At 39.2% G+C, this 12,155-nt stretch overlaps 1 protein-coding gene across 1 annotated transcript in view; it reads right to left on the bottom strand.

Annotated features, from left to right (window-relative positions):
* Positions 1–232: 232 nt before the first annotated feature.
* LOC134821843 (POU domain, class 2, transcription factor 2-like) overlaps positions 233–12,155 on the bottom strand; it is a 29,254-nt gene continuing 17,331 nt past the window's right edge. Inside the window, exons 5-17 of the mRNA XM_063832654.1 lie at positions 9,426–9,602; positions 9,130–9,278; positions 8,349–8,441; positions 8,094–8,234; positions 7,728–7,820; positions 7,332–7,442; positions 6,770–6,855; positions 6,357–6,483; positions 5,326–5,442; positions 3,577–3,746; positions 2,096–2,258; positions 1,665–1,768; positions 233–1,083 (exon numbers count right to left, since the gene is read on the bottom strand). Coding sequence (XP_063688724.1) covers positions 939–1,083; positions 1,665–1,768; positions 2,096–2,258; positions 3,577–3,746; positions 5,326–5,442; positions 6,357–6,483; positions 6,770–6,855; positions 7,332–7,442; positions 7,728–7,820; positions 8,094–8,234; positions 8,349–8,441; positions 9,130–9,278; positions 9,426–9,602 — 1,676 coding nt within the window. The 3' untranslated portion in view covers positions 233–938. The remainder of the gene's footprint in view (positions 1,084–1,664; positions 1,769–2,095; positions 2,259–3,576; positions 3,747–5,325; positions 5,443–6,356; positions 6,484–6,769; positions 6,856–7,331; positions 7,443–7,727; positions 7,821–8,093; positions 8,235–8,348; positions 8,442–9,129; positions 9,279–9,425; positions 9,603–12,155) is intronic.

The following is a 12,155-nucleotide window of genomic DNA, read 5'->3' as shown; positions in this document are numbered from 1 at the left end:
AGCGAAATTTCGGTGAAAAAAGCATAGTTCAGTAGCGAATTAATTGTTGGGGAACACCGTGCACAACATAAAACTGCTTCATGGTTTCTATGAGATTGTCACAGCAACACATAAATTATGTGACATAATGTTATAAAAACATAAAAAATTATATCCAATCTTGGTAGTTAAGACCTAAAGATATGTATGGAATGTAAATTGAAGCCCGAATTAAAAGCACATTAAATTATTTGAACGAATGATTAAACCCATCAATTTTCACACAAAGAAGTCTTTATTCACCACAGAATTTTGAGCAATTTTCGTTCATAACACATTCTCAAAACAATGGAATCATCAATAATTCTGTGGCAAAGTAAGACTGGCTCAATCTGATATGTTTCACACTAAGTTATCACAAGTCACAACCCTAAACTGAGAACACAATGTTTTATCTCAATCGACTGAAATGTAAAATTCAGCGCAATACAATCTCCTTTCTATAAAGGAAAACATAAAGATGTAGCATTTAAAAACTACAAGTTATAAGCACTTATGTGTTAGTGCCTAATCGTGCCACACAAGATTAGCATTTTGGATGCGTCGCAGATTAAGGGAGAGTATAACAGTCAATAATTTAATTTCAAAATGCAGGGAACTCGGTCGGAACCAGTTGTTGATTTCAAGTAAATACCAAGCATGTCAGGTATTTTTAAGAGGGAAGATGAACCTACTCGACGCACCATCAAATGTTATATAATATTATATACACAAACATACACAAATCGTAATCAAAACGGAAACCAGTTTTCTGAAACCGCTCAAAGTTCACTTCTATTTAACACAAAAACTCGTCAAAACGTCCCGTGTCCACTTAACTTCCGACATTTCATCGTCACAAATTGCACACTTATCATCGAAATCATAAGAATATCCGCGGATTTTGCGGATTTGTTTCATCAGAACAGACCATGATTCTGGTTCATCATTGTGGTTATAGGCATGGAGTTTTGGCTGTTTTGCATCTGGTTCCTTGAGGCACCACCCCCCATTGTCACGATCAGTTTGCTCAGCCGCTTCCCTATTGCTCGGCGATTTTGGAACCTGACAAGAGTAAGAATATGAAATAATCAATTAGATTATGAATTAATTAATTAGATGGTTAATTATTGATGGTCACTGATTTGTTTGTGTAAATTTGAATACTTCCTGCGATGTGAGAACCGTGTGATGTGACAAAACTTGACTCTCGACAAAAGAGTAACCCGATTCTGGATAGTTGATTTTCTAAAGTTTTTTATAATTTACTAATAGATCAGGATACTGCTGGAGCGGTGAGCCCTATTTGTTTTGACATGTGACATTAATCTCTGTCACGTGTCAGAACAATTATGGAATTAACCTTCCAACAATATCCATATCTACCAATAAGATAATTAATTAACGCTCACAGATTTCCTCGTGAAAACATGATCACTGTCACTGTCACTGTCACTGTCACTGTCACTGTCACTGTCACTGTCACTGTCACTGTCACTGTCACTGTCACTGTCACTGTCACTGTCACTGTCACTGTCACTGTCACTGTCACTGTCACTGTCACTGTCACTGTCACTGTCACTGTCACTGTCACTGTCACTGTCACTGTCACTGAAAAATAAAAAAACTCTAAAAAATCAACCAACCAGATTCGGATCACCCTTTTGTCGAGAGTCAAGTTGTTGGATAAGTTTCCAATCTCTTCTGTGCTTGGGAGAGGGTTCGTTTGGTAATATTGCTCTAGAACTTCCTGAAAACAGAATATTCCAGTTAGAATTAAAGGTGTAACTAATGGTGTTTAGGCAGTTAGTTCGTGAGTATTCAGTAATAGTTTGGTGGTTTGGTAGTTTGTCACCAAGTAGCAATGGTCCCAATTTGGTACCATTAAGGGGTTGTAGCAGCTCATGTTAACGTTTAGGGGCGAGAGGTAGGGGGGTGGGGGGGGGGGGGGCTGGGGGGGGTGTTTACCCGAGATTTCTATCTTTCTATACTAGTACATGTCGGGGTGGTCCAGTTAAAATGGATAACTATTTTCTCTGGAAAGTTCCTATCTGAATACCTCCTTCTCAGTTCTCACCTTGCTGTTGCTACTGATTGTTGTTCTCTTTCTCCTCTTCTGGTTTCCATTCTGATTGTTGCCATGGAGAGCGCTGGGGGAGTGATGTCGTCGTTTAGCCGGATTCTCAACACTCTCCAACCAGCGACGCAAGATTGGGATTATCTTCTTGTGGTTTGGGAAACTAGGGGGAGAATGGTTTACAGCGACGCAAGATTGGGATTATCTTCTTGTGGCTTGGGAAACTAGGGGGAGAATGGTTTATAGCGACGCAAGATTGGGATAATCTTCTTGTGGTTTGGGAAACTAGGGGGAGAATGGTTTATAGCGACGCAAGATTGGGATTATCTTCTTGTGGTTTGGGAAACTAGGGGGAGAATGGTTTATAGCGACGCAAGATTGGGATTATCTTCTTGTGGTTTGGGAAACTAGGGGGAGAATGGTTTATAGCGACGCAAGATTGGGATTATCTTCTTGTGGTTTGGGAAACTAGGGGGGGAATGGTTTATAGCGACGCAAGATTGGGATTATCTTCTTGTGGTTTGGGAAACTAGGGGGAGAATGGTTTACAGCGACGCAAGATTGGGATTATCTTCTTGTGGTTTGGGAAACTAGGAGGAGAATGGTTTATAGCGACGCAAGATTGGGATTATCTTCTTGTGGTTTGGGAAACTAGGGGGAGAATGGTTTATAGCGACGCAAGATTGGGATTATCTTCTTGTGGTTTGGGAAACTAGGGGGAGAATGGTTTATAGCGACGCAAGATTGGGATTATCTTCTTGTGGTTTGGGAAACTAGGGGGAGAATGGTTTATAGCGACGCAAGATTGGGATTATCTTCTTGTGGTTTGGGAAACTAGGGGGAGAATGGTTTACAGCGACGCAAGATTGGGATTATCTTCTTGTGGTTTGGGAAACTAGGGGGAGAATGGTTTATAGCGACGCAAGATTGGGATTATCTTCTTGTGGTTTGGGAAACTAGGGGGAGAATGGTTTATAGCGACGCAAGATTGGGATTATCTTCTTGTGGTTTGGGAAACTAGGGGGAGAATGGTTTATAGCGACGCAAGATTGGGATTATCTTCTTGTGGTTTGGGAAACTAGGGGGAGAATGGTTTATAGCGACGCAAGATTGGGATTATCTTCTTGTGGTTTGGGAAACTAGGGGGAGAATGGTTTACAGCGACGCAAGATTGGGATTATCTTCTTGTGGTTTGGGAAACTAGGGGGAGAATGGTTTATAGCGACGCAAGATTGGGATTCTCTTTTTGTGGTTTGGGAAACTAGGGGGAGAATGGTTTACAGCGACGCAAGATTTGGATTATCTTCTTGTGGTTTGGGAAACTAGGGGGAGAATGGTTTATAGCGAACATCTAGGCAACCGGAAATTTATTCTAACGATATTCTTGATAAAACAAGACCATGAAGTGTTCCAAATATTTAAAACACCCAGTATAGATAATAAAATGTAACTCGGGGTAACAACAAAAAATCTAGACATACCTCAGTTGGAGACCCTCAAATCTTGAGATCGTGGTCTGGCTGAACTCAGGTCCGTGAACCAGCGCAAGGGCTGCTCCCACGTGGGCTTGAGTGTATCCCAACTTTACACGTTTCGTTTTAAACTCATTGACAAAACCTTCAACTTCCGACCAAGTCAGGTGATCTTCAGACTGAGGGAGATTACGAGTTAGATAAGGGGGAAGATAAGGGGTTAGATAAGGGGGAAGATAAGGGGTTAGATAAGGGGTTAGATAAGGGGGAAGATAAGGGGTTAGATAAGGGGGAAGATAAGGGGTTAGATAAGGGGGAAGATAAGGGGTTAGATAAGGGGGAAGATAAGGGGGAAGATAAGGGGGAAGATAAGGGGAAGATAAGGGGTTAGATAAGGGGGAAGATAAGGGGTTAGATAAGGGGGAAGATAAGGGGTTAGATAAGGGGGAAGATAAGGGGTTAGATAAGCAGAAAAGGGGTTAGATAAGGGGGAAGAACGATTATGAATCGCGGAAATTCGGGATTATGGTTTGTCAGGTTTTTTTTTTGCTAACCACTGTGGACAAAAACAGCTGTGCTGTAACTCTCTTTGTAGCATGATACAGCACTTCAAACTTACAAAGTGACCATATAAGGTTTTATGAATAAGGTAAATTGATAATCATAACTATAAGTACATATATCTCTAATATAAAATAACGATGTACTGATATATGAATATACATGGACAGTGGACTCATAGGGTCACGCCGCACGCTTGATCTATAAGATTATAATAATTCAAAAGGCCCGATCGCACACGGCACAGTGTCACTTGTAATAAATTGGGCAATTCGGTAATCTTCCGATGCACACATAACGTACGGTTAAGGCACACATAACGTACGGTTAATGCACGGTTGACGCACAATGGTTACCTAAGGCACGGTTAATGAATGGACACTTAACCGTGCCTTAACCGTGCGTTATGTGTCCATCGGAAGATTACAGAATAAATTGAGTGGTATGATTCTAGAATATACTTCATAGTTGATAATATCCACCTTAACTCCTTACGGTAAACTATTTGAAGCCACGAAAAAAAGGTCTCCCACCAATTTGTAAAATCCAAATCTTAACCATTTATAGTCCACTATTAATATTATCTCCACAACGAACCCCCTTATTATTTGACAGTGACACGTACTCCAAAATAATTGCTCTAGACAGAATAACCCTCGCTAGTTTTAAATTTCACAACTGCTCACTAGAGAAGCTCTTTCATCTTTGTGTACAGGGTGGTATTATTAAACTGATTAAAAACATGCAATTATACCAGCCAGGTATACAATTACAAGTAATACGGCTGGCACTATGTTAATACTGATAACATGGTTACGATATGAGTCGTTTGTGATGTCATAATGTTAATTTATTCGTCCAAAGTCGGCTGATAACAAAAACAAATGCTGTCATGTGATGAGCAGGGTGGGCAACAATTCTCGAATTTTCCATGACGTAATTTTCATTCCGTGCAGTTAACTTAAGGAGTTGGAGAAATTTGAGGGTTTTAGAGTTTAGACATTTCAAAGCGTCCAGCTTGATGAGGATTTAATCATGCCACTTAAAACTTGTAAAATTAATTAAAACGGAAAATACCCAAAATATGGAATATGGATACATCACAATTTAACTGATTAAAAAATAACCTCAAAACTCTTGATAAAAATAATCTTCAATCAATTAATTAAAACCAATTAAAGCTAATTAACCAATTACCTCGAATCCCTCAGGTAGAGTGATATTGCTTGTATCCTGGTCTGCTGCTTGGTAGTGTCTTGACCTCTCCGGCTTCACATGATGATGGTTATCTAGCGAACTGTATCCGTCCGTTTTCTGTGAAAATAGATTACTTTACTGAATAATTAATTGGTTATTGAGAAATCGATTAATTAACGATAAATTGAGAAATATTAATTTGTAAGCCATAAATCCCTCATGTTGCCACGTGCTACTAAGTATATCTCTCTCTCTCTCTCTCTCTCTCTCTCTCTCTCTCTCTCTCTCTCTCTCTCTCTCTCTCTCTCTATTTTACAAATTTTTACAGTTATATACCAACTTTAAAGCCAATGTAAATTGCTGGTCTATAATATTTTACAGGTTCGTTTGATCTCACTGATATTTAACACTTTTAGACACTACTTTGCCAGGGGCCATTAAGGGACGCTTCACGTATAATCCCCTCGATTGCTTCACCGTTAAGGGGGTTAAACTAACTGACCTTATAAGTTCAAAAACTCCGCAAAACAGTCTTATACGATAATTACAAGTTGCGATTCTTTTGTAGAGACAAATTTATTAATATCAGTCGGGAAGGACTGGCTAAAATAGAGCTCTCTGATTGGTTAGTTAAGGACTGACTAAATTTCCTTGATAAACATATTCTGGAGAGACTACATATGACAAGATTCTCTCGTGAGTCCCCCGTTAGCATCACAAAATGCGAGAATATTGTTCGAAAGACGGGCTTTAATTAAAGTATAATGACAAATCGTTAAAGTAAACGCCGGGGGATGACAAATTACGGAGACAATTTAAAAACATTGCGATTGCTTGCGGAGGCTGAATCAGATTGGATTGGGTCATTTGGCTAGTTCGTGTGCAAAAATTAAGCAGGATTTACGGTACACAAAGATTGCAATTCTATCAATACTAAAAGCGACCTCGTAACTAAACTGGACCATTCGTAATTTTTAAAAGTGGATCACAAATTAGAAACTCTATTAGTAATCTAATGATTCTCCACTCACCAGAGCTTGTTCCATATTGTAAAGAGGCATGCCACAGAGAGACCCCAGGAGATTACGGTTGCTTGCGGAGGTTGAAGTTGGGAGCTGGCCGAGGAGAGAGGCTGCTTGTGCCATGCTGATTGTAGATCTGGTGGAAATGCCGGGTTAAACAGAGGCCGGAACTCAAGCTGGAAGTTTGGGAAATATTTCCTAATTTGTAGTCTATAATTGGTTAGTAAGGTGGTAACGACTACTTTGTGCTAAGTGCTACTAGATTAGAATAGTGTAATAGTGGAAGTGTATTTTTAGCAAGCTCCTTCTAGGGCATAATAATATCGCATGATGATTTTTTTATGAATTCATTTAATTCGATAATAACCAACCGAATTAAATCAATAATCCAGTAAGATTCCAGAATTAGTTCCTTATCTTACCCAAGATATTGAGATAGATCTGCACCACTGGAAATATTTGGAGACAACGAATCCAAAACTGCTTTACGTCCCAAAACATCTGTCAACTGAGGGCGTAATTCAACGTTTATTGGCAATTGTAAACCGATTATTGATCGATTAACGATCCATTATTGATCAATTAACAATCCATTATGGATCAATCATTGATAGATTATCGATCGACCAATGACTTATCGAGTCAAGAGTTGGCACTTTTAAAGAATGTCATAACATTCTCATACCATCCCCAGAGTTAATACTTTAAGCAGACGGATTCGGAATCGATCCACAATCTTTCATGTTCATCGGATAAAAAGTGTCACTTAAGAGTCGAGGACCACCTTCCACCCATTTAAGAACTTGGTGAAAAATAGCCACTAAAATTATAACATAATCTGTTTTTAATTGGACCGTATGCGATGCTAAGTCATTTAAAGACTTCCATATTCTTGATATAATATCTGCTTATTGCTTAAGGATCTGCGTTTCTATATAACTTAACCGGCATATTACATATTATCACATAAGTAGTGACAGTTACCTGTTTGATGTGAATTAGATCTGATAGCTGGTCCGTGCCATCAGTGAAGGATAGATTCTCACTAAGATTAGGTGATCCCATTCCTCCCCCTGGGGACCCTTTATCTCTCCCCTGAGATTAAGTGCAGGTCAGAAGGGGTCAGGAATTAGTCCGATGAAATTTAGAATAGGATCGTGTTATTAAGTCAGGCTGTCTGTTACTATAAAAATATGGCAGAAAATGTCAACTTTGCCTGAATTTACCTTAAAATTTTTCACATGAAAATACAAAGCAGCTTGTAAGCAAATAGAAATCCATTCAACTTTAAAATAGCTGGATCATCGATTATTGATGATAATTGATTAGTTTTTATCAAAGTACCAATAAACTGATTAACTCATTATGACTAATTATTACCTGATTTAGAGGAGAGCTCTGTTCAGATGTTGCTTTAGCTGGAGAACTACAGATTGGGGAAGTGGTCGTACCGGAAGAAGAGGAGATCATTGCCTGGGAGCGAGAAGAATTACTAATTAGTTAGTTAATTAATTAATTAATTAGTATATCAGATATCAGAATATACATTGCCTGGGAGGGAGAAGAATTCTTTAGATTCTTCAAAAACGGTTGCATTGGAAGTTTTATATTCGCTAGTTTTTTAAAAGTTGCCGGGCAGTATGCTACTTTATTGGACACCAATGAATTTAATGTATTCACGATAAAATTGGTTTTATCAACTAATTAGAATTTATTTTAACTGTATCAATTTAAAACGATTCTTACCTGAGAATTAGCAATGTTGTTAGTACTAGTAATGGAGTTAGTTAATTGTGTCATAGCCTGAGAGAAAAGGGGCTGAGAAAGCAAAGCAGCTGACAGAGTGGCTGAAAGGGCGGCGTTCGTTCCGGGGTCTCCAAATATACTCTGAAACACAAGGAAATGTTTTCAAACTGTCATATATGTTGAACAATTCACGATGATAAAACGATATTTGATAATCCGAGTTCAAAAAGGGACAGAATATAGTTTGAAACGTACGGTGGCAGTGAAGTTTGTGTCTTTCATCTCCTTAGGTTCCGGAGTGGATACTTGGCCCGGGGAAAGTAGTGTGTTCGTCATTGATCCGGCCTGCTGGATTATTACTATTTTTATATTCATGTATTTATTTATTTGTTATATGTATTTTTAAATATACATATTTGTTATATTATATACTATATTTAGCATCATTAACAAACTGAACATTGAGATTAGTTAAGTTGTTATGGTACGTAAGCAGTGCATAAAAAAGGGTTTCCTTTATGAATTTTGAATAATTGGAAAGTTGAGATTTCTAGATTTGTAACAGAAATTAGCATAGTCAATCTCTTTTCGACTTGAATTGTTATTGCTCATGCGTTACGTTTCATTAAAGCACGTGGACATTTTTCTGGTTTTCATTAAATAGACTCTAGCTAGACAGTGCAACAATAGGGAAAATTTAGAGTAAAGGAGAAAATACTGTGGATCAATACCTATTGACACGTAAATACAGGAAACATCGAGACAATCACAAAAAAATGTACTGTCACGGGAGTGCCGTGAAAGTTGAGCATCAATTCATATAAATCACAATTTGTCTTACTTTTCTTAGCCAGTAAGAGGAGAGATACTAAAGGAATTTAATAGGGTAAAACATGAACTAAAGAGGAACTAAAGAGGAACTAAAGAGGAACTAAAGAGGAACTAAACAGGAACTAAACAGGAACTAAACAGGAACTAAACAGGAACTAAACAGGAACTAAACAGGAATAATGATGTACAGTGAGACGCAACTAACCGGTGAGAGTAGACTATCCCCGGGAGAGGAAGCAGGAGAGGATGAGGTGAGGGAGGGAGTGCACAACATTCCCCCAGGAGTGGTGCTGGGGTACTCTGTCAGGGAAGGGGTTGCTTTGGGGGTTCCGGGTGTTCCTGTTGTTGTGGAGGCTGTGGGTGACGGGGATTAGTTTGAAAATTGTAACACCTCTTGCTTCTCAGTTTAGGGTGATTTTAGGAAATCAAACGAAGAAGCCAAACCAATCGGGCAAGTTAATAATCATCCGATTATCCTACAAGAAATAAAGATGTATTTACCCAATGAAGTAGGAGAAAATACGGGTCTCTGTTCCATGACGGGGGTTGTAGCATCCATACCCGTACCACTGTCAGTGCTCTGTGTAGCGGAATCAGTAATGTTGCTCAACATGCTGGGAGAGAAACCGGGAGCCAGGGCGCTTGCTCCTCTGAAAGTCTTGGTGGATTTGCTTGTTCCTGGAGGTGGGGTTCTGTTAGTTATCATTTTAGGATTTAGTTGTTGTCATTTTGGGGATGATTAAGGTTATTCCAGCCATCATTCTAATTTTAACATCGGATAGTAATGATACAATCCGGGCTACAAACTGTTACTAAAATTGAATTCCACAAATTGGCGAAATATGCCAACACTTTGTATGCTATGTTACGACCGAGCATTGCACTGTCGGATCAACCTACTTTAGCCTTGATATATAACCATGAAATATCTAGCATTGATTAAGAAACGTCCTTCATTACATCTGATTAAGATATAAATATATATTATATAATATATAAAACCAGCTAAGTAATTTAAATATAAGATATATGGGGACGTAAACGGGTTGACTTTGTCCATTAACGTGATTCAAATATTGCACAAGCCATTATATGAAACCCTCCATATATTAGAGTTTTTGCTAAGTTGACGGACGAATCTGACACGAATCACACTAAACGTGCAGCTTGGACCAATAGGGAAATAGCACGCGAATCTAAGTGGCTCATAAGAAAACAGCACGCGATTTATGGTAACCAATGAGAAAGGATCCTCGTAATTATGATGTTTCGATTGGTCTGGATGTTTTATCACGTGACCACTGATTAAGAAAGACAACAACCTGATCTCATAAACCAGGCGTAAATTAATTCCTCAATCCATCACGATATACCTTTTCATCGTGATAAATTTCGTGGATAAATTTATTACAAGATCCAATAAATTTAAGCACCGCACAAAGTGATTCCAATAAAGAAGACCGATCGGATTGCCTCGTGGATCCGTGACTGGCTGTCCACATTTTTACTGGTAACAACTGATGGGACCACTTAATATCTTTATCAGGATGGATATGTCCACTTATAAATTCTATCAGAGAGAGAGATGTCCGTACCGATAGCCTCCCTCCACATGTTAATAGAAGTTTATCAATTTTTAAAGTGACATTTGGATCTGTGATCTGGTCTTGACGATCATGGCTAAATAAATAGCGACAGTCTTGATTAGTTTATGGGGATAGTTTATATGGCAAATACTGTGGTGAGGGGGTGGGGGAGATGCATTTAATATGAAAGATGAAGTTTTAATCGCACCACCGTCTTAACTTTGAACCTTGCAATCATTGACAAGTGCGTGAATAATTTTTCTTGACATTAAAATAGTCTAGATGCATTGGCCACAGATCCAACTGGCGGCTTTGAGCAACGAAACGGCATAAAATATAAAACGGGAGATTTTCAAACCTGCCCAATTAATGAGTCTACAGCAGGCTAATTCTTCTTGAAAAATTTCACATTTTTTTTCAAGCGTTGAGTAATTTTGAGGCTTTCACAGCCCGAATTTTAACTGGTACACCCAGCACTTCTCTTTTCTCCGATTTAAAACATTGAACAAATCCTGAAACCAACCCAAACGGCGGCAAACTCTTTATAACCTCACAACTCCGCCCAGACATAACCCTATCCTGAGGTTATATCCCCGGTGGTTTGCAGATCCCAGGTCTACTGTACCCACTACCGGGTATCTAGACCTTCTCACTGGGGGTCTATCTCTGTCTGGTCCCTCCGCAAGCAACCTGTAGTTCCTCCACCTCAATTTCTCTCCCCCACAGATTGATAGGAACTGAATCTTGACAGGTCAGCAGAGTTAGACGCTTCCCATTATATCACATTCCGACCTCCACCTGTAGCAGTCACCAGCAGAGCTCCTTAGCCAAATGTAATTACACTAATTGACTCTAAATCGTGGGATCTTATTGGAGTAGCAGCCGGATCCGAGCAGCCCATTGGCGGATTGACTCCTATACAAATTACTCCCAATAGTTTGACCAGCTCAAAAATGTTAGAAATCAGACAATCTATGCTCTATCATCATCACCCGGTCCGGAGCCAATGGAGGGAGAGAACGGTGGGCGCTGCCCAATCAGGGCAGACTATTCTCCACACGTGACACGACGGGATTTCTCACTCTGGGTCATTACGAGCGACATGCGCTTATTAATCCCTTATTAACACTGCCAGCAGCTCTGACCAGATATACTCAACCAACTCTAATTAGACCTGATTTCAAATTAGATCATCTGACCGCAGCTCTGATCCGCCATTGGGCAGACTCTGAAGATCAGCGGCGCTGATTGGTCGAATTAAACGCACGTGACAAAAGATAGAGATCATTTGCGGATGATGAGATGTAATTAAAAGTCTGAATAAGAAGCGTTTGGAGGTGAGCGACACCTAAATCACAGGTTCAATACTCAGACGAGAAGTTTGGTCAAGTAGCTTGTACGGGCGGGTGGTTGTGTGGCAGACACTTAGCGACGACTGTGTACCAGTTAATGTGCTTATAAACTTATAGTCTTAAAAACTTAATAAACTTAATAAACCTATAACATAAAGTTATACATATGTATAAACTAAATCACAGGTTCAGTAATATGTCCGTTCAAGTAGCTCTGAAAAGGGCGTAGCAGACACGTTGTTAAAGAGACGGATATTGCAAGTGTTTAGTTTGTTGAACCAATGATCCTGATA

The sequence above is a fragment of the Bolinopsis microptera genome, chromosome 10, assembly GCF_026151205.1.
Source record: "Bolinopsis microptera isolate Bmic1 chromosome 10, MBARI_Bmic_1.0, whole genome shotgun sequence".
NCBI lineage: Eukaryota > Metazoa > Ctenophora > Tentaculata > Lobata > Bolinopsidae > Bolinopsis > Bolinopsis microptera.
Note: the sequence above shows the minus strand (reverse complement) of the source record. Positions and strands in the feature narration are given on the sequence as shown.